This window comes from Neolamprologus brichardi, chromosome 10, assembly GCF_056152115.1.
Source record: "Neolamprologus brichardi isolate AB-2024 chromosome 10, ASM5615211v1, whole genome shotgun sequence".
Classification (NCBI taxonomy): Eukaryota; Metazoa; Chordata; class Actinopteri; order Cichliformes; family Cichlidae; genus Neolamprologus; species Neolamprologus brichardi.
The window spans coordinates 27,309,056-27,336,632 of record NC_142113.1 but is presented as its reverse complement, the minus strand read 5'-3'; the positions used below and the strand labels follow the sequence as shown (position 1 = coordinate 27,336,632).

Genomic DNA, 27,577 nt, shown 5'->3' with positions numbered 1-27,577 from the left:
CCGCACACTACCCAAAGCTTGTGACCATAGGTAAGGGTAGTGATGTAGATCAACCAGTAAATCGAGAACTGTGCTTTTACACTCAGCTCTCTCTTGACCACAATGGATTGGTACAGTATTCACCTCACTCTGGCTACAGCAATCCATTTGTCGATCTCTGGAGTGGACACTCCATCCTTTTCTGGCTGAGGACCATGGCCTCAGACTTGGAGGTGCTGAGCCAAGCCTTTCACCCATTGGCTATGCCTAGAAATTATGTCCATAAAAATAATGTATTGGTGACAAGGAGCAGCCCTGTTGGAGTCCAACACCCACTGGGAATTAGTCCGACTTATTGCTGGCTATGCGGACCAAGCTCTTGCAGCGGTTATATAATCAGCAATGGGTAGCAATGGGTGTCTGGCCCATTTCTACAAGGCTGATGAGTCTGATCCCCCTATAGTTGGAGCACACCCTCTGGTCCCATTCTTAAAGATTGGACCAGAGGTACCTCCCCTGATCTCCATGCAACATTGTAGAGGCATGTCAACCGAGACAACCCTACAACCCCAGAGTCTTCAAGAACTCAGGGTGAAACTCATCATTTTTGTAATATATATTTATGGAAATATAACTTGTATGTAATATATAATATATATATCTTGTAATATATCTATACTAAAGCACTTCTGGATGGATGCAAACTCCATTTCGTTGCCTTGTACTTGTGACATGTGCAATGACAATAAAGTTGAATTCTATTCTAATTCTATTCTACTCTATCAGCCCCAGGGGATCTGCCACCAAGGAGTTGTTAAACTGCCTCAGTGACCTCCTTCAATCTCCCTTGGAATGCTGTCAAAGTTCTGCCGGATGTGGGAGTTGAATATCTTGTGGACAGGGACCTCTGGCACATGTTTAGGTATACCAGGTCAGTCCAGAATCCTCCCCCGCTACCTCATCCAGCTCACCACCAAGTGGTGATCAGTTGACAGCTCAGCTCAGCACTGCTCTTCACCCAAGTGTTTAGAACATATGGCTGCAGATCTGATGAAACGATTGCAAAATCGATCATCGACATGCGGCCTAGGGTGCCCTGGTGTCACATGCACTATGGACACTCTTATGTTTGAACGTGGTGTTTGTTATGGACAAACTGTGGTTTGCACAGAAATCGAGTAACAGAACACTGCTCGAGTTCAGATCTGGCAGGCCGTTCCTCCCAATCATGCCCACATGAGCATTGGAGCTTATCAAGAGGACAACAGAGTCCACAGGTGGAGCATCCTCAAGCAACTCCAACATACAGGCAGCAAGCTGAGGGCATACTTTGCATCATCTATAAAAGTAATTTTTGCTTACCTGTATTATTGTGGTATATGTTGTAAAGATCATAAAGCCATTTAAGGCAAATTTTAGGGCACATACATAAGAATCACTTAAGCTATAATAGGATGTAATAATACTCTGTGGTCTCAGGGCCAGTATATTAAAAACAAAATGCAATAACTCAATGGAGCAGATGTCGTGATGTTTACTTCTAGAGCAAACCACACACTGAAGGGAATTGCAGCCATTATTGTTTTCTCCAATTGCCGACCACCTTCTAGTGTGCTTCTAGGGCCTACAAGAACTTTAGTTTATTACGCTCAGAGCTAAATTCAGAAGTCTGGAACTAATCCACACTACCTAGTGAATATTTTTAAAGCCATCAAAAAATGTGATATTTTTTATTTTTCTAACTTTAGAGTTTAACTATTAAGTTATATTTGCATTCCAAGGCCATCTTCAATCCACTAGTCAAACTAACAATACATTTCCTTCTTATATCCTGAATTCCATTTTTGCAGCAAAGTATTTAAAATTTCAAGACATGTCACAAGAATTTGTTTGTAAAATCTAAAATGTGTGTATGCAAAAATGTGTCTAATTAAAATAGTCAGTCAAAATACATAGACACAATTGTGAGACAGGATCTTCGTGTTTTCTTTGAACAAAATAGAAGCAACATCTTAAGTAGTTGCTTGAGCACAGGTGTGTTACTGAGGCACAAGTGAGACGAACAACAATAATCATGCATTTAAAAGCTTATTAGAGACCAAATGTTTTTGTAATGTATTTCCTACATGAAGGGGCACGACAGTTAGGTTAACAAAGTGAACAGAGTACAGTGACAAGCTGTTCATATAAATATAATAAGTTTATGCTGTAATAAAACAGAGACCGTATTTAAAAGTCGGCCTGCATACTCTGGATTATGCCAGTAGAGTATTCAGTGTGCTCCAAGAGCTAGTAATGAGCACCAGAGTTAACTGCTTACCAGTCTTAAAAATCATTCATCACTCTACAAATAAATTATTCTGCTGTTTATGTTCACTCTCCTAAAACTTCTTCAAAAAGGCCAAAGGTTTGAAGATCTTTAAATGTTAATATAGCTCAGAGAGAGTACAAGGAAGCAACAATTCATACTTTATTAGAACTGGTCCTCTGAAGAAAGAAAGCCTCAGAAAGTAAAGGAAAAGACCTGGAAGGTTGTTCAGTAAGAGATAATAAAATATTAGTGGATCAGTGATAGATGAACGTACCATAGACATAGAGGGTGTAGTCATCGTAAGCCTCTCCAATTGAGTTGGATGCCACACAACGGTAGGTTCCATTGTAGGACTTGTTTAGATTTTCAATGTAAAGATCGGCGCCGGTGATAACTGCATGGGACGGTACGTCATCATCCACCTTCAACCAGTTCACCCGCTGTGGCCTGAAATTAAAACACCAGAGTAAGAACAGGAGTAAGATCACATTGCTCTTCATCAGCTAGTTTCGGCCAATGTTTTATTGATCCCCTATATCAGTGATACCTTTTATATTTTATATTTTATATATATATATATATATATATATATATATATATATATATATATGTATGTATATATATATATATGTATGTATATATATATATATGTATGTATATATATATATATATATATTTCATACTGCATACCTTGTTTTAAATGAACGGCATTCATATTATCAGTGAATGAATTGTGAAATCAAGTTTCATGCAGTTTAAGTGGGAACACATTAGAGTCCACTGCATAAACTGAACAAATTTTTATTTGAAAAACCTTTTCATTAAGTACTTCTCATCAATTTTTTTCCTTGATATTTCACAGCTGAATCTTGGCAGTTCTATTTCATGATCCTTTATTTAGTATGACTAACAATTAAGGTTGAAAGTGAAAATGTATCTTATGTGTGTGTATACATGCACATATATTTATACATATGTACACACATACATATATATATATATATATATATATATATATATATATATATATATATATATATATATATATATATATATATATATATATATATATATATATTAATTTAAAAATAATAAAATGCAATCATACTGTCATTTTCATATATCTTAAGTAAATATATTAAGTATAATCTACGACTGTATTGACAATGAAAATGGGGGAAAAAAAACAGTTTAAGAAATGACAATTAAATGTCATCTTTACTCACATTCTAAATTTTCAAATTATGAGAAATTTAAAATTCTTATTACATTATTTTATACTCCTTTGAAAAACAACATTGTAACATTATAGCCATACATATTTAGTATATGTACAGAAAATGTTAATATATATATTTGGTTTCTTTTTAAGTAATACTTTAAAAAATATATAATGGCAATTCACAACAACAGTGTTTTACACTGTAAGGTAAAGCCAATATATTATAGGGTCTATGTAATATTGAAGACAGAACCTCAGTGATCAGACAGTCCAGCAAGCACCGGCAATGGTACCAAGGTTATATTACCATTTTAATGTACTCGCTATAGGTTTCATATTTGGGCAATATGCATGTAATAAATCTCCTGTCAATCTACCAAATAATTATCTTGTATGGCCAACTAATGATTAAGGATTGGCTCTAGAGTAAAGGTCATGCAATACACACACACAAATCCCATGGATGTATGAGGACAGGTCCAAAGGCAACCAAGAAATTCCATCTTTTCAGTTTTATTTTTCTTTTTTATATTATCCTCCTAGGACCCTGCGTCCACATATGTGGACATCACATTTTGGGTTATTTAGACCAAAATACTCACTTTTGCTCTACAAGGGCCTGATATCCACTTACGAGGACATTATACTGCCACTGTTCAATCAAAATTCTAACAAATATCCTCATTTGTGGCTCTCATTTTTCTTAGAAACAAAAATCAGGTAAAAAAAAAACAAAAAAAACATTTGATAATTCTTTGTTTTTACATTCATCGGGCCCCAATATGCCCAAATATCAAAGAGAAATGAAAAATGCATGCTCTGGAAGAGTTCGGGTCTTAGGAGGTTATAGGTCTGCATTTGTTTTGCACTTTTGGCTATATAAAAATGAACAAGTTAAACAACTCTCTGGACTGACATCAGTATCTGATCTTGGACAACTGTTGCTTAATTGTTTGCATGTTTTGTTCAAGCTCAAATACCTTTTTCACAGTGCAGTCAGTATCACGGTAGCCCACCATTTTTTGTTTCTTTGTTTTCAGAGGTCAGTTTGTTTTGTTTTACAAATGACTGTATGTCTGTGGTACACTGCGCTTACGTAGTAATACTCTGACTGCTAAGATTTCATGAAAAAAAAGACCAAAGTCTATTATATGTGTCACACTGTCATGTTTGTCTTTTTATTTAAATCTCAGTTTCTCTTTTTATTTCAATCCAGTGAGGTTTAGCAAATCGATCCAATCAGTAAAAACACATATGATTGTTCTACAGTAGACATACATTTACAGGTCCTTTTAACAACTTTACCCACATGTGGTAACAGATTACCATTTCTCTGAAGATAACTAACACAGCTTAGTCTTTTTTTGTCTTTAGTTTAAAGCAACAATAAATAATGGTAAATAATGGCAGTTCAGACCATTACAAACCGAGATGTATTGAAATGACATCTGTACCTTTGCATACCTCTAAAAGTAACAATAACCGTGCACCAGCCTTGTCTTAAAATTGCAGACTTTTCACGCTTGTATACTTAGAGAAGCTCTGTAGGTGGCTGCCTACCAAGCGTCTTTCTTTGTTCTCTTTTCTACCTTGACTGAGGTTTATAGCAGGGTGACAGATTCCATTTTTATGACAATGAGCTCAAAGTGCCCAGAGTCACAGAGGGTGAAGAGAAAAGAAAAAGACAAAACACCTCTATTTTGCTGCTGCAACTTTCAATGGCCATTGCCAGCTACTGTTATTTCCCCTGAGCATGTGCTGATGGTCTCTCTTGTTGCATTTTGTTGTGGTGTTTTAACTTGTTTCCCTCCATTTGAAAACATTTGGTGTGAAGGGAGCAAGCAAATGGGAGGGGGGGTGGAGGGGCACAAAAATCCAGGAAAAAGAAAAATATGAAATAGCTCCTGAAGCTCATTTTCAAAACAAACAAACAAACAAACCACAAGTGTTTTTAATGGCTGTGGTGGATGGCTTGAAAGAGAGAGGACCGTGTCTGCTGCAAGTGTTCTGTAGGTGAAGTGAAATGTAAATTAAAAAAAGAAAACATTTAGAAATATGAGTCGTATTCTCGGATGGAGTTGGAAACATAACCTAGAAGAAAATGTTTCTATAGGTGCATTGGATGTTGTGAGGAGGGAAAAATGAAGCTAGGAAAGGAGGTATAGATAGACGGAAGAGGTAAGATGGGGTTGCAAGGAGAGAGGAAGGGCAGGCGTCTAGAATACAAATGGCTGCCTGCAGTCGGGGCCCCCTGTGCTATCTGCTGGTAATGACTGCACAACTCTCAGCAGCTCTAATGAAAATGACTTCCAATTCCCGGCTCACTGTATTGATTGTGTTTTCATCTTTATAAAATGAATACGGGTAGTGAGCTTGTCTCTATGCCAAGTATGAAAACTGCAGGGGGTGGGGGATTGGGGAGGAAGGGAGGGGCATTCAGGAGTGCACACTGTTTTGATCTATGCGTGTGTGTGTGTGTGTGTGTGTGTGTGTGTTTGCCTGTTCTGTACTTCTACCTTTCAGAGTTTCATACTGAGTTTTTGAGCCTCAGATGGGAAAGTGAAAAGTGAAGACAGTTAAAGATTGGTTCTAACTTTGATTCATGGTCGAGACTGGATTACGACTAAGGTTTAAATCTGACGGCCAATTTAAAGCTGGCATTGGCTGAACCTGCTGCCCTCTGCAGCTGCAAACAGAGTTCAGCTGTTGATGTCATACTCATAACGTCATCCATGATGAAATGCATTAGAGTTGCCTGTGTAGGCAAATGCAAAGGTGCCTACGAGGGTTTCGCACACAAAGATTTTGACAAATAAAGTGCAGTCAAGAGTCACCACTCGTTCCCTTGTATTTCGCTTCTAACAAGGCAGACATTCTTGTCATTTTTTAAAGTGGTCTTAAGCAATTGCTCTCCAGGCTTTCTGAAGGCCTTTCAAATTTTTCACCCCTTTTCAGCCCAGAACTTGTACCTTGAACCATTTTCAGATTAGATTAGATTTTGATCTACTACACAGTAACATCTGGAGAGTGTCTGATTGGCAGTAGCTTCATTTTTTACCATGACTATGATGCCAAATGCACTGCCAACGTACTGACTTTTTAACCTTGTTCCAAACTGTTTTCACCTTATATATTATATTTCCATTAATGTATATAGTCAAATATTGAAAAAGAAAATTAAAAAAAATCCTAATTTAACAGATATAGATAAGAAATGAAGGGTGACATGAGACACAATGCTGTAGATCAGTGATCCCCAACCTTTTTGTGCCATGGATCAGTTTAATGTCAGACAATATTTTCACGGACCGGCCTTTAAGGTGTTGTGGATAAAATGATACAACCAAGACAAAAACTGTGGTATTTTGTAAATATAATAATAAATGCAAATTCACTGTGTAATTGTGTAACTTTATTTGCAGCGTCCTCCTGAAATGCGCTAACAACATTAGGAGTAACATCCTCCTCTCTGCCCCTTAATGCTCTCTGGTCGCTGGTGGTAATGCATAAATAGTTCTTTCAAAATAAGACACAACTACAACACAGGAAAAGACCCAGGGAAACAGAGTTAACGATAAAAACCCTGAAAACCATAAATTTCACACCCGAGCCTCAACTCTCGCGGCCCAGTACCAAACGACTCACAGACCAGTACCGGCCTATGGCCCAGGGGTTGGGGACCGCGGCTTTAGATGAAAAAAAGAATTAATAACACACTAAGAAATTATGATTGCTTATGTTTGGTTGCATTTTAACCTGCTTAGAAAGTCTACACCTCACTCAGACCTCTAAGGAAGGAAACTAATTTCAATCACATTTCAGTAATAACCATCAATCACTCTTTCATGCCTCTAATTTCCTTAGCAAAACACTTTCCCGAAAAACAAAATTTCACACACTTTCCAACTTTCAACTCTCCAGCAGAGAGGACAGCTGAAGTCCGTGACACCAGCGACCGCATTTCAAGGTATAAAAACTTCCTCTGAAACTTTTTAACCCTCTACTGCAGCGCAATTCACTTTTTGTATGCATTTATGTGCTCAGTGCGCTCCCAGGTACACAGGGCCCATTTCTCACTAATACAATTATCTGTTTGTATGTCTGTCTTCATAAATACACTGTCTGACATTAGTTGGGCATGACAAACATAAACGAGCTTGGTTGGCATTCAAATCCAGTATAAAATGTTGTGAACACCTCTTTTAGCTATATTTTTATGCTAAAAAACAAAAATACAAACTGCTTTTCAAGTCTGCAGATTCCAGAAACCATTAAGTTTTCATGGCGTGGGCCTTTTTCTAAGGCAGCCCTTTACCTTTGAATTTGAACAAAAGAAGCACCAGCAAGTTTGTAATGTAATTTTCATAACAGCATCTTCATCTCATGATTGTGTTCTGTTCAAATTTGCACTAGCTTGTCAACATACTAATTTGATAGATTTCAACAGCACCAAGTACAATTTATTGATATTTGAACAGTTCAGCAGGTCTCCTGCCGGAGGCTCTCAGGGCTACGCTCAACCCTGCTCTCCCTAATGGTTTCATTTGCACTCCATTACATCTCATATCACAAAGACCTGCCATCTAAACAAACCAACAGCTGGGTTTACGGATGATGCAGGTGAAATAATATCCTAATGAGCAACAAGCTGGAGCTTTCAGATGATAAGGCTAGGCATTTCAAAGGGCTTATTTGCACCGAGTCACTGTAAGTTTTCAAAATGGTGAGAAGAATTAGTTGAGGACAGTTTTCTGTTCACAGCTCTGTGTACCACAAATAATCATTTAACTTTAATCACAAAATTGACTTCATGAGTGCATATCCAGTGTCTCAAATCCATCAACATACTCTCTCTCAGCCTCATACACCTTCCCTAGATACCTTCAGAATATTATCCCTCATCATTTAGGGGAAAAAAACACCCAGCCTATTCAACCCTCTGCCTACTGAAATTCTAACTGCAAGACATTAAGACCCACTCCCCTCACTATTATTAATGCCCTTCTGCTCGGTCCTCCACTTTTAAAGCAGCAGTAATTAAATACCTGCTCAAAATATCACACAGTAATTCTGATGTATTTCATAATTACAGGTCAGTTTTCAAATTTCCCCTTTGGAAATCTGAAAAACGAACATAGAAGCCATTCAATTACGTGATTATGTAGTCAGTAATGGGTATTTAGACTAGCCAGGACCCAGGTCCTTATCACATTCCACTCACAGTTTCCTCCCTGAAACTGTACTTTCACAGCCATTCTATCCATCAGCTGAACTCCATCGGCTAATTAGAAGAAATCTCTGCTGTCTGCGAGAAGATTAGTTCTAGAGCCAGTGTTGAGTAAAACAACACATTGTGCTTGTCAGGTTTATGTACCACTCTTAGCTTCCTCTTCCACACAGTTGTGACATTTGGCATTTCCAATTTTCTAATTTGTCATCAAAAACTAAGTTTTAGCCCATGAGGCAATGTTCACGAGTCACTTTTTTTAATGCCAGGACATGGCACGGATCATCTTGTTACAATTGAGTGAATGTTGAGTAGTGGCATTCACGTGGGTGGTATTTTGAGCAAACAGACTACGCACGCTCCACATGATAATAGTACTGCCTGTAGCACTGGCATATATCAGCTGAACAATGTGGCCCACCAATTAGTAAACAGTCCACAGATAAGCTCAAGAAGCATGACCAAGAGTCCAAAGTACTGACGTGTCCTTCAAACTCGCTAGATCCCCATGTGATTAAACATATACAGGATGTATAAAGGCAAGCAGGCTCCACCCCAGAACCCACAAGGCCCAAGGGAACTGCTACCAAAGTCATTCCACCAGACATGACAGGACACCTTTAAATGTCACATGTCAATGCCAGAACACCTACACAAGAGGCCTAAAACAATAATAATCAGGTGGTTTTAATATTACAGCATAATAAAGGGACTAACAAGATACCCCTAAAGAAAAACTCTGGAGATCTGAGAGATGCTTGGTCGTTCTAAATGGGGAAGACTTGGAAAGTCGAGTATGCAGGATGTAGACAACAATCACATTACCTTACAACACTCATTATTATGTTTGCATTGGTGTATAGTTCACTGAAAATAATAATCACAGTTTTTTCATTAACTTATAATGAGCCCTTTTATATCTACAAAGGGAAAAGGTTGTCGCTTATGGATTCAGCCACAGCTATAACCCAAAATGGACAAAACCAACAGTATCTCCACAGAAGATGTTTTCAGGTAAATTCTTTTTTTTTGTTAAGCCACTCAACATAACAGAAAATTGACCAAAGAACCCATTTTAAATTGCATCTTTAAGAACAACAAGGGTCTATTAGCCACAATCAGATGCTAATAGCAAGCTATTAGCCAAAATCAGATGCTAATAGCAAGCTATTAGCCAAAAACAGTGCATCCTTAAGAAAGTCGATGGAATTAGACAAGTGGAGGACAAAAGAAGCAACAAACCAAAGAAACTACAGCAGAAAAAAAACATCTCAAAGTCATGTCCCTAAAAATATGGAAATGTATTGCAAAGACCTGACATAGGACCTCAGAAACGCATCTGAAATGTGTCGGTGGAAGGGTGGCTGTCAAGAAGCCATTCTTACGGAATGAAAACAGGGAGAAAACGGAGACGCATGATAATTACAAAGGATCTGGACTAAAAATCTATTCCAGCAGGTTATGGAGTGATTCCAGTAGGTAGACTAGTGAGTGGCAAGTAATTTGTAAATCACGGTGGAGGCTCTGACATGGTTTGGAGCTTCCCCAGTGGTGTTGGAGATCATGCAACAGCTTTGTTTTTCATGAAAATGTTCTCAAACACACTGTAGTAAAAGCATAGCTGGATAGAAAAACACACCATGGAGCACTATCAGTCATGGATTGGCCTGCCCAGAGCCCAGACGTCAACATTATTGAAGCAGTGTGGAATAAATGGCCTTCAAGAAGCCTGGAGAACTATTCCCGAAGACTAGTTAAAGAAATGACAAAAAAGGTGACTAAGAGACTTCAGGCTATGTTAAAGAATAAAGGAAGTCATACCAAATATTGACTCTGAAGCTCGTTAGAACCGTACAGACTCTGCTTTTACAGTACCTTATATACAGTCGTTCCATATATGTTTGCACGTTTCAATCAGTTGCTGCACCTATTTCCCATTTTCTGAGCAAAATATAAAGAAGGATTGGCTCAAGACTTTAGCACAGTACTGTACACTAGACTTATATAACGTGTCTCACTCATACACACATACTTTGGAGGTGTGTGCAGTATATGTTATGTTACCCATCAAAAGAAAATAAAAACTCTATACTTACAATAAGCCAATGATTCATCACTGGCGTTATAAGTTATGCCAGTTTAGCTAATGAGAAAACTAAATTTATAGTATCCTCGCCATTTTACCTCAACTAAACCAACTGCTGCTTCTGAGTTCTCAAATCCAGTAGAATATTTTCTGTCTGCTTTTCTCCGTTCACTTTTATTTTGCGGTCTTATACTAACTACAAAGGGGGAAAGTCTTTGGACTTATGTCCTTTTATAACTTCAAAGGTGCAGTGTAACCATGAATGGTCTGGAAGCCTCAGATGAAATTAATGCATGATACTGTGAATAGCAATATGCACTCCATATTTGCATGTTTTCTCATAGTTCAACGAAGGCTCCAATAAATCACAAACTAATAGTGCTTTTGTGTTTTCCCTTTTTTTATGCTTGGGTTGAACGTACTGTCTGGCTGCATTAGATTAACATTAGTTTTTGTGTGCCAATGTGCCACATTTACAAATTGTAACATAGACAGCAGGAGGTGTTTCTGGTGGATGGTGGGCGTACAAAGCGACTCTTACACAAAGGACCGGGTTTCACATCCAGACTTCCATCTGTGGTTAGGTTTAGCAACAAAAGCACTTTGAATTGGGTTTTGATTGAATGTACATAAACACACTGTGTGTCAAGTCACTGTTGTTTTTTTTTACTACATTAAAAGTATACCATGGTCTTTCCTGTGTTGTGAGAACCTAAATGAACGTATTAAAAAAACGTAAATAGTGCTTTAGTCAGTACAAACTCGACAGACAGAATATTCTTGCAGAACAAAAAATACAGCAGTGAGCAAATTTCTAATACCAAAAACCAAAAACATGCCATATGTACAGTGATGTGCAAAAGTCTTGAGCCACCCCACATTTTCTAGGAAAATGGGAAATTGGTGTGTTTGGGATCTGTGCCACCCTTCCACTCAGACCATTTCTGATGACTCTCCATTGTTGGATCAGCCGGGGTCAGATGCAACTCTGAGGTCCTGTGTCAAGTCTGAGCTGGATTTTTCCTTTTTCTTCAGGACATGACTTTTGGATACTGTTCATCTGCTGTAGATATTTTTTTTAAGGCGTGCTTATTCTTCTTTTGTCCTCAGTTATCATATACGCAAAGTTTTCAGTTAACTCTATGGGAATCACGATGGTCAAACTCTGTAGTCTTTGTTCAGTGTTGAGCAGCTTAGAAAAAAAAAAGATTCCTCTGAAAATGGTCAGGTACAAAGACTGGATTGAAAATGAGTGAACAGCAGCCAACATCCAAAGAAAAATTTGGAAGACTGTCAGAAAGCCTGGAGAACGATTGCTCAAGACTACTTTAAATATAATAAGAAAGTGAAACGTGAAGAAATCAGGGGTGGCTCAAGACTTTTGCATAGTACTGTATTCCTAATACTAACAGCAAAAGCCTCGTACAGCCTTCTGTAGGCAGAAAAGTGATTGGAACCCATTTATTGACTATATAAAAACATTTTTTGTTTGTTTTGTTCTGTTTCTCTTTACATGAGCCTCGGGTGGGGAGGGAGGGGGGGGGGGGTTCTTTTTGGGTTTTCTGTTTGTTTTTTGTGTATAATTGCAACGTTTTCATTATGTATTGTGACCATGATTTGTGAAAAAAAACTTTTTAAAAAAGTGATTGAATAATCATAGATTTTGAAATTATGTCTTTTCCATGTACAGATGCTTTTTAATGGCAGTGCAAGCTAACTGCTGCTATGTTCATTACTTCTCAACAGCAAAAGGAAAACAGTAAAAGACAGAGCCACACGCCACAATGCACTGATGGTATGTCAGTGAATACACTTATGTGCAACTGTTAGCAGGCAGGCATACCTGTTTCACCATGGCTATCATTAATTGGTTAAATGTGTATGTTTGTGTGTGTTTGCTTGTGTCATACTCGGGTTTGCCTCTGAATTTACACGACAGTTCCAGGTTCTCTCCTTCTCTGGTCAGACCCTGAGGAAATTCTACCACGATCTTAACTTCTGGTTTGTCTGAAAAAAATGAGAAAAACACAAAGTATTAAATATCCAGATAACATTAGTGACAAACTACAAGTTCTTATCATGAATTCTGGTCTGCTGTATAATTATTTATAGTATAACTTTAGTATCAACATAATCCAGCCCCCACAAAATGATAAGCACATGCATCAAAGCTGAAGTTTGTGGTCAGGAGTAGAACGTAAAACTGCTAAATCCAATTCAACCTGGGAGTGACATGCAGAACAATGAAGTTGCACGAGGCATTGGTTGGTGTCAATCAGCTTTGCCGACTTCTCGCATTTATATGAACTGAGGGAGGATTTCGAGCACTAATAAGGTGTCCAAGGAGCAGGGAGATCACATCTAAGATCTTGACCATTCAAGGCTTAAAATAAGTAATCTGAAAATCAGAACCCACGAACAACACTGTGAATCCTTTTTGTGGATCTTCAAATGAAAGAAGCAACCAAATATTGATTAAATTTATTAGTTGGTGCATAATTTTAGTCATCAGACAGCACGTAAGTACATCTAAGAAATTGGCCTCTTTTTTAATGTGGGCTCTTTTACCTTATATTACATGAAGCACCTTCTGGTGACAATTGGAGATACTAAGCCAGCACTTGAAATCTGAGATTTTAAAGGGGACATACAGTTATATACAAACCAAAAGACTTCTGGAACAATCTCCTTTTGACAGATGAGACTTAAGTTGAGATTGCTGGTCATATTGCATAGCTCTACCTTTAGGGAAAACCAATCGCAGCATATCGGCACAAACACCTCATACCAACTGTCAGTGGATGGGTGATAAATCGGACTTGTTTTGCTGCCACAGGCCTGGACACCTTGCAGTCAGTGAGTCAAACATGAACTTCTCTGTTCTTAAATTTGATTCCTCTAGAGTCAAATCTGAGGCCATCTGTCTGACAGCTAAAGCTTGATTAAAACTGGGTCATGCAACAGGATAATGATCCTAAGCACAGCAGCAACAGAATGCAGCAAAGATCAAGTAAAAGTCAACATAACTGAAATGGTGTGGTGGGACCTTAAAAGAGTTGTGCCTCAACGGATGCAACAAACCTCATTGAAATGAAGCAATGTTGGAAGGAAAATTGGTCCAAAATGACTCCACAATGACGTGAGACGGATAAAGTCACACAGAAAACAATTATATAAAGTTATCGCTGTTAAAGGGGGTTCTACAGGCTGATAAATCCTGGGATATACTTTGTTTTTAAAGGTCCTGCAAACACTTTCTTTTCCACATGACATTTGATTTTTCCAGGGTTATATTGTACATGGTAAAAAATCAGGGATTCCCTGTACAGACTCTTGGGGAACCCCACAAAACACAGGAAGCATAAAAGGGAATCTTTCCATTAAATGCGTTCTCCTTATACGGATGATAAACAGTGGCATGTTAAAAACCGTAGAGATAGACAGAAAGTTGTTAATAATGGTTAAAATGTTCCGGGCAAACATTTGAAATAGCTTCTACTTTTAAAAAAACAGAAAGGGAATGGGGCCTGAAGAGCAAACCCTTAAAAGGTGCAAAGATTAACAGTAAATACAGCAACAAGAACAACATCCATGACCTGCCTCAGCGGTGTTCAAGTATCAGAGGGGGCCAGGTCATGTTTAAGTTGCTAAAAGGCAGTGTTATTGTTATTAGGACTGAGCTGCTATGTTGCTTAGTCCGGGGGGGATTTGACTTGACATTAAGTAAACGGTAAATTACTTTCAAGGTGTTTTCCTTTAAATTTCCTGCTATTACTGCCTGTGCATACTGATTACAGAGCATCAAACCAGCTATATGTGAGCATATTTTTGTGTAGTGTACATTTTAGGTTCTAGGCTATAAAGTTATTTTTATTCCTGCTTTATTTCTTTTTGCCACTGTTCCCTGCCCCAGCCAACTGATAAAGGTTGTCTTATCTTATCTTTGGTGGATATGTAAATTAAAGAAGACAGCAAAACATAAAGCACTAGGAAATGATAGGTGGGAACTGGGCAGGATCACTAGTAGCTTGGTATGTTCAAAGATGCTTCCTGTTAAAGTTGCAAAAGCACTTTAGTAGCTGTTACAGCTGGAGAAAAAAAGCATGTAAGAATGCTGTTTTGACAAATCAGTGGGGTGCTTTGACAGTCACCGCTGTGCTATTCTCTGCACCCGTGGAGTTTTGGTTGTTCCCATCGCACTGACTGTTGCTGGTGCTATCAAAGCCTTTTTTTCACCTTGGCGTAAGAGACGACTGAATGTAATGTTTTATTCAATCTATCAAATGGATAAGGGATTGAATTCGTTCTTGCCATGCACTGAATGGGAAATGGGAAACGGAAGCTCTCGTCTGACATACAACCTTTTGCTAAGGTTTAAAAATGCCAGGTATGTTTTGGTTGATGGTTCCAGTCAATGAGGTGTCCTGCTGACAGAAAACCGAAGAACATTTGCTTTTTATCTTGCCGTCTGCCCAGCAACAGCACATCACAAAAGGGAAACATCATCCCCATCTTTTTTGTAAATGCAATGGATGTCACAAATACCATTTACTTGAATGTAATAAAAAGAGCATAAGAGTATTTTTACCCCATGACAAAAAAAAGTTTTGCTCTAGTTTTGTTAAAAATCGAAAACATTAAATGGCAGAGAGAAATGCCATTCAGTGGAACCATTTTATTTCATAGTAGAGTAATTATAGTTTACCAGTTATGATGCAAATTATTCTCGTTCTCTTCCTCTTTTTATCGCCTAAATCCACTCTTTGGTGCGTGTGTTTTTTAATCAGCCTGTAGATGGAATGATCGAGGCTGAGTTATGATTTCAAAGCTGGCGGTAAAGTTCCACGCTGCTGTCCGACCTTCTCGGCAATAAACAACACGTGTCTGGCCATCCATCTGTCTAAATCACACCCTGTCAGTGGCTGGCTTTCAGTTTCTGTGATGGACAGCAGATGGGCAAAAAGCCAAGTCTTCTGCTCAGTGGGCATGCTTGGATTTAGACAGCAACCCTTTGGTTTTATTTCCACTCCAGGCACTACATGGCATCCTGCAACTTTTTCTTTGCTCACGACGTCATCTGACCTTGTCATCTCGGAGCCATAAACATGAAGGACGCCAGGCATCTGTAGGTTGTTTTGATAGCCTCAAGTAGTTATGGCAAAGCTTGCTTGTCTCTGTTTGATGGGAAAACACTGTGCTGCCAGATTCGGATGCTGCCACTTCAGTGGAAATGAAATAGTGTCTACCATATGCAAGAGAGCCGTTATCATTATGCTAACTGAATTATTTGCTTTATTGTGTGCCTCACCTCATAAGCACTCAAGACGGCACTATCCATCTCTCGGCAGCCAGCTGACCTTATGGGAAAAACAACCCAGCATCCGAGCAAACAGCTTGCTTTCTTATACACATAATCATTAGTGTCTTATTTAATTATGCTGTCCCCCGACAATGGGCTTTTTTCCTCCGCCTTTTCTTACTACACAATGCTCTCCATTCCACTCACAAATTGCCTACACAGTGGGTGAATGAAATGTAAATCAACCAGTGTACTGCATCTAATCAGTAAGCTAACTTGCATGTCACTGTAGAAACTGCAGAAGTAGGCTTTATTTTAGTCTTGTCATTCATAATTTTCTCACCGGACATATGCACTTTTTAGATATGTTAATGGGAAGGGCTCTGTGGTGACAATTAGAAGGAAAAAGCAGACAGTTCATTGGGGTTGTAAAGATTGTACATATAGTTCTCGACATTTAAGGGACACAAAAACCAAAGTTTGAATTTTCCAAACAGTTTTCTGTTAGCTAACGGCTCAGTCACACTAGAGGAGAAATAGTCCAAGAGCAATCTCCTTGCTGATTAGGAATACACGGTGGTTGTGGTGACTGTGTTTAATTTTTTCGTAAGTGTGGCAATGAACTGTTGCACATTCCACCTCAGGCTGAGCACTTCTGATTGCAAGACAACTGCGCACAACACCTCTTGGGAGGCATCCCGTCTCTAAACAATTGCAGTCAGTCTTGGATTGGCTGGAGTCACTCTCTGATAGACAGGCTGGTTAACGTTTGTGACTAATTTCCATCTAGTGTAATAAACGCAGGCAGATTGCCAACATGCTGCAATCAATTTGAGTCAGGGTGCACCAATGAGCACGACTCCTCTGCGCTTCGTTTTTGTAGTTGGGGTTGAACTTAACTACTTGTTAAATTCTGGCTATACATGCTATATAAAAGCAAGGGTGCCTGCAAATTTGTAGGTAAATTTCCATCCTGCAACAATGTTACCATTTTGGATGAGATTAAAAGTAGAATGTAAGTAGTTTGCACAGATTTTTGTTAATTTATCACCATTAATCAATGATAATATAATGATACAAGTGCCAGCTTCACCTGAGTCAATCCCAAATTGACAGCAGACTGACTCTGTTGCTTTGAATCCAATAACTAACTGGGAACGATCAGTTTATTAAAGTCTCATTGAAATGATTAATAATGATTAATAATCTTGGTTGACCCATTGTCTCATCCATAAAACCTGTAACAGGCAAAACATAAAATGGACTCGCTTGCAGAAGTTGCATCACTACATGCAGATATTGGTCTACCAGCAGGGGGCGATAATATATTTAAAGTCATTCCAGGGTGCTTAACTGCCAGAAATGATGAATCTAGGCAGCTAATCCTGAACTCTGCCTCCTGACATCTGACCCACGTTAAACTCATGGACTGGACATACACACACCCACAACCACCTACACACACACACACAATGGACAACCGTACCCTCAAACACACAATAATAACATGGACTGAACCACCATTCACAATCACTAGCACTTTATATAGCCTCTGTAGAAATTATCCACATATCTCACTTATCTTAACTGCACTACTGTATAGTTCTGTGTAAATAATCATACGATAATTTTTAATCCTACAATCCTACAACTGTTTATAACTTGCATAGTTCACATTTCTGTAAAACTGTATATCTCAGATTTCTGTATAGTTTTTATTTTCATATTTATATCCTGTTCATAGCCTGTACATAGCTTGTACTCACTACAGCCTGTACATACTTATAGTTATAGAATATTCCTAACATACTTCATACCGTGTACATTATAACATACCATAATAGACCCATTTCTGTAACATACTTACATATCTATATTATTGCTAATATATATTGTAATATATCTATATCACTAAAGCACTTCTGGATGGATGCAAACTGCATTTCGTTGCCCTGTACCTGTGCATGTGCAATGACAATAAAGTTGAATTCTAATTCTATTCTATTCTAATATGTATCTACGTGAAAATGTGTTAATAATGTCTGTTTAAATGCTTTCCCGTGGTTATTTTCATGTTGGCTTGAAATAAAATTTCTCCCTCTGCTTTTACTGCAACTTACTGTAAATTCTGCATGCGTGTCTTTTTACTGATTTTAAGAGGCAAATAGTGAAATCGACATGGTGGAACGGCGTGTCGATTGCACGTTTTGTTGTCAGCTGCTCCTTCACTGTTTTCTCTGGTGTGACTGTAACATTAGTGACCAGTAGGGGCAGTATGATCAATAAAAACCATGACTACTAAGAGCCTTTTAATGCTTTAGAAACAGAAAGTTTTCAAAGTAAAAGTTGTGAAAGGTGTTGGTTGAAAAACAATAATACTTCCACTAATTTTATACAATGCTGGTCCTTTTGCTAAGACAGATAAATTAAAAAAACACAGAATCGTGACTCCAAACTGTGCATTTTGCACTTTATCACATCCCCGAGTGCTCAATTAGTAAACATCTACTTAATTCATACCAGTTGACCGTTAGTCTTTAGACAGTCCACAGAGAAACAAAATTCCTCTGGACATAGGTAGGATACACTAATAGCAGTTGCTATGTAATATTAAACTGTGTAACAGAGTTCAAAGATAAGGTAGAGAGGAGGACTGTTTATGTCTGTTTGTTACCCACTACAGTATGCAAAGAGCATGGCAGCCTCAGCCCCTGCACGGAGCAGAGTGAGGCACTGAGCCGGGTGGTCAGTGTGAGCTCCCTGTTATCAGAGGCCAGCAAAATGCCACTCTGCCTCTGTAGATGAGCTGATCTCCTCCTCTCGTGCTCATAGAGAAAGGTCAGATAGTGACAGAAGAGATTTTATTTTTTTAAATAAAATGCTAGGACATGCCAGAGGCCAAAGGCATAAGGTTACAGAAACAATAAATACAGAACTTTAACCATTCACTATTAACAAAAAGATCTAAACATTCAGTCTAGGATTTTAATTACTTGTTGCATGCTGTTTTATAGCAGTGTTATGTTATTGCTATTATTAGTTATTGAGAAGACTCGTCTGTGCATATATATATATATATATATGCACAGACATATAATATATATATATATATATATATATATATATAATACTGCAATTAAAAGTGGCTATTGCTGCAAAAGTGTGCCCCTGGCCTCCATTATGGGCCACATGTTGTTTTTTTAAGGAACATTTAGTTGAATAAACAAGGTCAGATGATTAGATAGATAAACATTCTGTTAACCATTCCTACATGAAAACAGGGGCATTATTTTAGAGTTTAATGAATTCTGAGAATGTGTGTACCTCACATACAAATAGAAGCAGCAAATGGACAGTACATTCACTGAGGAGGCTGTTTGGTTACAGTGAAGGCAGGATTTGTTTTCATTGTCTCATTCACTTGAGGAAAATATGTAACATTCTATGTTTTTGAAAGATGTTGTAGAAATCTATAAGCCGCTGCTTAGTTTAGTTAATCTAAGCATAGAAGTGCAAATTATATAATGGTCTGGATGGTGCAGAGTGTTATGGTATGAGCACAAGACATCAAGTCCTTCTCTGCTCAGCAATAAATACTAAGATTACTTAATGAGTGCATATTATCTATATATATTTGTCAATAAAAATAAAAACAAATGGAAATTAAGGATTGGATATTAGCTTGTCCATGAATTTTCAAGGTCCTGCATGGAGAAGCATGGCTGTACATTGACATCCATCCATCCCAACAGGACCCTGAGGTCATGTGATCAGGGCTGTGCATCATACAAGACTGAGAAATAAACATGACATAGCTTCTGCAACAGCACCCGGCCACCGAGACTAAAACTAACTCATAAATAAATGTTCTAATTGTTATAATAAACATAAACTTCATATTAGCAAAATATAAGGTTCTGTGTCCACAGGGAGCTTTTAGCTGCTTCCTAACAGCTCTTAAGGTTCAGCATTGACTTGATGTCCCTTATTTAAAAATAGCCTCAGCATTAAAGTATTAAAAAACATTTTCAATTGAAAATAGTTACATTTTTGGAGTACCATGGAGTTTTTCCACTGCCATTTCTCTCACAACATCAAAACGAAGCCCAGACTTAAAATATTAAGTGATCCTAGCTGTCACAGATTACCCTGTAATTTAAAATCTAATAGTGAGCTAACACGGTTTTAGATTTATTTATATTTTATTTTATATTCTTTTGCACTGTTGCTGTGCATTCGTAGCAAATATTTGTAGTAAACAGTTGGCGTGCATTTGGTATGCCCTTCCTAATGAAATGATTGACATTTGAAAAAAAAAAACACAACTCTAAAATATTTATTTCTGATGCACATGTGAAATATTTTTCCACAGAAAACTACCACCTGCACACTGTGCACTCTGCTGTTTGCACCACAATACTCCACAGGCAGCCAAAGCATGTCTGAAGTCAGGTAAAAACACCAGTTGAAAAGATCTGCTTGTGCTGGCCATTGTGTCACCAAGATAATAGCTTTTTAAGTATGCATCTGTTTTGCATTCAACTAGATCTGCTATTTTTTTTCCCATGCTTCTCACAAAGAGGTGGGAAGAGCAAAGTGAAATTCAAATCTAACACCGACATGTTTTTCCAGAGGAAACTAAACACGTCGTATTTCAGCTCTCCCTTCAGGGGTCGATCATCACCCTCCATCTCACCCACTCTGTTGCATCCTCAGCTTTGCATGAACCCTGTACACCTTCTCCTTTGTTACATCTGTAAACCACCTCTACATTCCTTTTTTCCTACTCACACAGGATGAATCTTTTTTTTTTCCAATGGCAAAGCCTTTCACCAAACTTTCAGAGGGTGGTGGGGGGGATAGGTTGTGGAAAGTTTATGTCATTTAATTAGTGAAGATAGAACTGTCTACTGTGTTACAGTCCAATTTCCCCTTTTATTCATTATAACATGCATAATTTTCTTTCAATGTCACTGCCACACCTCATGCATTAAACTTTTAGTTGCGGGTAAGAAAAAAGCAAATCTATTCCATTTAATTAGTAGGAATGGAACACTCTTCTCTAATCCGGTCCATTTTTCTGAATTAAGATGATGAGTTAGGCAGATGATACTCAGAAAAAAGGAAAAAGGGGAAAGTATAACGCTATTTAAATATCCATCAAATGCTGATTTCTAATTTATTACCAAGCTGAAGCACTTACACTGCACCTCCAGGTATTTCTGTGCCTGGAAGTCCTTGACTGCAGGGTGGTCGACGATGCAGATCACAGGTACGCCGTCATCCTCCTTGCTAACGGTGAACGTCAGTCGGCTGGTTACTGTGTACATCTTGTCGTAGGTCAGTTCAACTTTGGGCTTGCCTATGGTAAGAAAGAACAAAGACAAAACAAATAAAGGAGGTCAAATCAATTCACTCAGAGGGTTCTGGCAGGAACGATCTATCCAGTGGCACTGGGGTGTGGAACAGAAATTGCTGGGGCAGTATTTGTATTGTGAGAGAAGCACCTCTAGGAAGCTCGCCTGGAAATCCAACCACAGCAGCCATAGCAGGACTTTAGTTGGTGTGAGCAAACAGCGCCAAACATTGACTCGCTCTTTTGGTGTAAAAAGTTGGAGTTTGGTTTAAAATAAAAACTGCACAGCTTGCTGTCCTAATCATTTAAAGGACTCCTCGTATTCTGTAGGCTGGTTGATTTCCTGCTTGAGGGATCAATTGATTTTCAATGTATGCCTTGCCCACAAAGGTCATATAAGGAAAACAGAGCTCCCAAGGCTTAGGCTGCCATTGCAGAGAAAATGTCAATAATTTCTATATGCTTTTATTTGGGTAAATATTATCAAAACTTATTTTGGATTTCTTCCTTACTTCTGTCAGAGGTTTATTTTATGCATCCTTGATTCATCTGGGAGTACGCTATAAAAAAAAGAAAGAGTATTTTGCTGAACAGTTTTACTTTACAAAATATCAATGATGGCAGCTTTGCACTCAAGGCTACCAGAGAAAAAAAAACAGCCAAGGTTTGAAATATTAAGGACTGACAAAGACAGCCATTGTTCGCCTGCAAGGGGAATGTCTTTCTTCCCCTGACCTTGCAAAATATTTACAGTGGGAGTGAGAAGCGTGTCCTTGAAAATGGTCCGATAAGGTGAATCAGCTAAAAATTGCCTGCTGTCAGGGGCTACTGTGCGACTGTGAATCACTCATTAGGCTTTATCAAGCCAGATTTATTGTGTGGCCACCTTTTGTACGGCACTGCCAGATCTGAAGCTCGCGAAGTGTCCTTCGTCTTATTACTGGCTACTCTTTAATATCACACAGACAAGATGTTCTCAAATGCAACGACGAGGACAGCCTCATTGCGAAAAATGAGGGACATAGATGCAGAGAATGCTGTACAGTAGAGTGACAAAGAAAGATTGATCCTTTTTATCCCTTTGTCCTACTTCCTCGTAGTCATTTGCACAAGCGTGTTTGTGTCCCATCAATAAAACAAACATCAGAGAAAGAGCCTGCAAAAAAAAAAAAAAATGCCAGAAAAGGAGAAACTCTGTGCTAATATGAACGGCTGCATCCATCAATTCACATTTTAGCTGTAAAATATGTACTCGGTGCACATTCCACTCACTCTTCTGTAGCTCAGCCACTGGGGTGTTCCTGTCACTGTGGTGACAACTGTCTTTTTGGAAGCTGGGAAAGCAAACCTGTGTGATGTGGATGGTGTAAAGGAACAGGTTGTCATGAATAAATACCACTAGAGGCTTTAGATGTATGCAAGCACCTGAAATGGGAACCTGAAGGGGTCTGCTCAAATCAAAATGTCTTTTGAGATGCATGAAAGACTAGTGAAAAGATGTCTTCATTCGAGTCCTGGGTGTCTGAACCTTGTGCTTTACATTTGACAATTTATACCACAATAAAAATAATAACCCACAAAAGCTGTTCACAAAGGCAGGTGCAAAGGTGTGGAAGTAGAAGGTAAATTTAGAATAAATGGTTTCTAAGATGATTAATGATCCGCCATCTTATTTCCTCCCCATCCTCCTTTTTACACCATCTGTCATTTCCAACACTCCAGAAAAGTCATTTCCTGACATTCTGCTCCTGGATTGGCACATCCAAGCCACTCTACCTTTTCCTGTGTGTATCATCCACTGTGTGCTATAGGAATGATATGCAGCTAACGTCCTCATCTTTGCCTGTAGCTCTGTCTGTATTTTAAGGCAGACTTCAAGACCAAGTTGTAGGCCTGGTAACCACAAACCATCACAATGACATTGGCATATGTGAAAACCAAGTATGTGCTTGAAAGTTAGCATCATAGTATCGGCTTGCAGGGTTAGCTAGTCCAACAGTGCTAACAACTATAGCTCCTCAGTCTACTTAGGCCTACACTTGCTAATTAAGAGTATACAACTGAGCTCACTCTGATAAGTATTACCACATGAAATATACTAAGAGAACCCAAAAGGTGTAGCTTTTAGCTAGGCAGAGAGCAGTATTCAGACAATGCGAGAAAGATATGTGGCCACTGAATCCCAGCAAGCCAGCTAAAAGCAGCACACTTTTTATTTTCCATGGTCAAATGCAATAATCATTTCCAGCAGGTCCACATCTTTTCATGTTAAATTTCAGTCCATCAAACTACACAAGCAACTGTCTAATGTAATTGTCTACCAGCATGCTATAAATTCCAGCCACTTAGCAGAGTTTATCCAAGAGGTGCGCATGACCGATAACTTTCTGAATAATTAGCTCTTTCTTCTTCTTTTGGCTACTCCCTTAGGTGTTACCATAGCAGATCATCTGCCTCCATTTCTCCCTATCGTTAGCTTCCTCTCCTATCACACCATCCCCTCCTTCACTCGATCCATGAATCTTATGTTCCTCCTGCCTGGCAGTGCCATCCATTGTCCAGTATATCCACTATCTCTCTTTACATGTCCAAACCATCCCAGTATTGCCTCTCCAACTTTATCTCCAAACTACTCAACCTGCGTTTTCCCTCTGACGTACCCATTTCTAATCTTGTCCCTCTTGGTCACTACAGATGAAAATTTTAACATCTTCAGCTCTACCTCTTGCCTTTTTTTAGTTACACTGTCTCTAAGCTAGACATCATAGCAGGTCTCACTACCATCTTGTAAACCTTACCTTTCAATCTTGCTGCTATCTTCCCTCCCTGCACTCTCTTCTTCACCTCTCTTGTGCATTGTCTGTTGCTTTGGATAGTTGACCCCCAGGTATTTAAACTCAGCCACCTTCACTAACTCTTCACTGTTACACCAGAGCCCATCTCATTCACATTTCCTCTTATCTCTTTAGCATACCTCCACCTTTCCCAGCTCTCTTCCACCTGCTCTGACTACGATGTTGTGTGCACATGTCATAGACCATGAAGACTCCTGCTTGTCCCTGTTAAGGACTACTCCTTCTACTACTACTCCTCCTGCTACTATTAATAATAAATATAAATGGATTTGTATAGCACTTTTTAAAGTACTTCACAACTGGGACGAAGACTTATACAACATTCATACACAGAGATGAGCTTAAAGTCATATATCTGGCCTCATATATGTATTTTTTGTGTGTTCTGTAGCCGAAGGTTCTATAACCTCAAAAGCCTGTTCTGGATTTAAAATAGACCATGCAATAGTCAAAAGTGACCCCAATCAGGCCAACTGCTTGAATAAAGACTTCCCAGGTCACTAAATAAGCAGGAGCATGGGCATTGTCAGTCTGTGCTACTTTCAGCTGCTCCCTTATTCACAGGGGGTAGCTCTGCATGTTTGATTTGACAGATTTTTATGCCGGATGTCCTTCCTGATACAAACCCAAAGGAATTGATGTCTTCTCCCAGGACTGAGCCAGGGATCTTTCACTTGTAAGGAAAATGTGTACCAAGGAGCCTCTATTTAGGTCTTTGTTAGTAATTAATAAAGTTTTTAAATTAATTCTGAATTTCGCTGGGAGCCACGGGGAAGGAAGGAAAGGGTTGAGGAGTGAACACTGGCTATTATTTAGTATATGAGCTGCTTTTTGAACCAAGTGAAGACAGGAGTGTAAGAGAAGACAAGGGAAGATTAAAGTGTGAACTAAAATGCTTTTATGATTGTGTAAACTGCTTGTTTTTATGTTGCTTTTATTATTCTACTGTGTACAGTGTCCTTGAGTGTTCTGAAAGGCGCTTTCAAATAAATTATTATTATTAAAATGTCCAAGTTGCTGCCTGATAGTGTAGATTCGATTTTTTTGCAATGTTCCTTGCATGAAGAAAACAAGACTGGATGAGCTTAGAAATGTAGGATTTGAAGTTTAACTGCTGGTTAAAAAAATTTCATAGCAGTACAAAATCTAGCAGAGCCTAGTTATATCAGAGCAGATGCAGCATGCTCCCTCTGTTTTGAAGTCGTGGCCCTAAAGACCAGCACTGTCAAGGTCATGCCTTGTTAGCTTAGCGGCACAAATCTGTATATTTTACGTTTGTCCATGCTGCCTTGATGAATAAAAATTTATATGGAAGTAATTTGCCTCTGGTGATCTATTTTTAAATGCTGAGGTGACTGGACCAGCAACAGCAGTTTCACAACTCAGTGCCCTTTGCTATGGCTTATATGTGGTTATATAGAAGAAACCACAATGCCTCTAGATACCACTGAAAGTCGTGCTCACTACCGATCTAAATGTCATTTAAAGACAGCAATTAATAAATATAAAGGATTTTTTATTAATCTTTTTTTTTGCTGGGGGTTTTTCTCTCAGCTAGAAAAGCCCTTAAAACGTAAAGAGTTCTCTGTATAGGAATATCACCTGTGTTAAACACTGAAAACATACAGAGACATAAATGTTGGAGCTGTGGCAGCTCCAGAGATGAATGCCAGTGAAAGGCAGTGGAAGGTCAAATAAAAGCTGAAGAGGTATTTTAACTTTTTGCGGATTCAACCGTAAAACTCAAGTAGTCTTCTTTCCCTGCACGGACATACTTCATTTCTTGAACGTTTACTGTCTGACAGTATCCTTGTGGAAAAGAAATGAAGCAATGCAATGTTATATAAAATATATGTCTCCCCATTTCCATCACTTACTTTTCCCCAAATATCCTTTTATCCATTTGTCCAGTCTTCCTACTGGGGCAGAGCAGGGTAATTGAAATCACCCTGTGGTAGTCTCTTAACACTTGAGGCTAATGGCTGCTCTGGTCCCTGTCAGTCAATGAAGTGCCCTGCTGACTGTTTTTCTATCTGCTTTCTTCTCCTTAGTTTTAAACGAACAGGGAGGAATGACCTGCACGGCTAAGATTCCCTTTTTCTTACGATTTCCATTGTTGTGCAAGCTTAAAAAACTGGAGATATTAGTGTCAGGGCATATGTTAATAAAGCACTAAACAAGCAGGATAAGAGCAGGAATAAAGAAAAGGATAATGATGAGATAATAGGTCTGTGCATATTTGGAAAGATGGTAGGATTTAAATTGGCAAGCATGACAATTGCAACCTTTAAATGATATTTAAGAGAGTGTGATTATCCTTTAAGGTAATTATGTTAAATTCCGGAGACATTTAATTAGAAATAAGTCTTCTAGGCAAGGACAGCCAAAGGCAGTTTAAGTAATTCTACTCTAGTGCCAGATCTCCAGCACCCTGGGCCATTCTTTTTCTTCTCATCTTTCATTTTCTTGCACTCCTTTGTCTTAGATAGTTCCAGCATCAGCAGAACAACCCCGTATTTCATTTACAGAATGATTTTTTGTGGCATCAACAAAACAAACAAACAAAAAGAAAGATCTTGATTTAATTTTGGGCATGTAAAGATTTCTTTGAGCTTCCAGGGTGGAATAATTGCAGAGTATACAACAAGTTTGAAAAGTATAGATGAAGGTTCAAATATATACATACACTCAGTTGAATCTTTTAAGAAGTGATGCTGAAGGTTCTACAGTGTCTTTTAACTAGACAAGGTCAAGACTGAGTAACTTCTCATTTATGACCACGATTGACTACAACAGGTCGTTTCTGTTTGTCAGCATAAAAAGGATTTGTCTGACAGCACTGATGGGATGACCAACACTCAGAACAATGAGAACTAAAAAGGAGAATTGTAGAGGAAGAGACCAAGAAATCTCTCTTGGAGTCATTTCTAAGCCAGTGTAGTTTCCAGGAACATCAGTTCATTTCATGTGGCTACAAGTTATTCGGATGTGTCACCATGTTGCTAAGGTGTGGAAGGAGACCAAAACTGTCACATTTTAGAGGAAATTGTTCAAGAACAACCCAAAAACCCAGCAAGACTCAAGCCTACGAAAAACATAAACTACCATAAACTTGTGGAACACCGGCATCACTGTCCACAGTGAAGCAGGTTTCACATTGTCATGGACTGAAAAGCTGCCAAGCGAGAAAGAAACAGCAACTTCAGACCTTACTGAAATTGGCAGCTGCTAACATAGACGAG

The 27,577-nt window shown here is 38.6% G+C and overlaps 1 protein-coding gene across 5 annotated transcripts in view; it reads right to left on the bottom strand.

Moving 5' to 3' along the window:
• The window catches only part of cadm1a (cell adhesion molecule 1a), a 471,405-nt gene that overhangs the window by 67,455 nt on the left and 376,373 nt on the right, over positions 1-27,577 (bottom strand). For all 5 annotated transcript variants that reach the window (XM_006785090.3, XM_006785091.3, XM_006785093.3 and 2 more), the window contains 3 exons: positions 21,328-21,486; positions 12,736-12,832; positions 2,565-2,737 (listed from right to left, as the gene is read on the bottom strand). In XM_006785090.3, the coding sequence (XP_006785153.2) occupies positions 2,565-2,737; positions 12,736-12,832; positions 21,328-21,486 (429 nt within the window). The remainder of the gene's footprint in view (positions 1-2,564; positions 2,738-12,735; positions 12,833-21,327; positions 21,487-27,577) is intronic.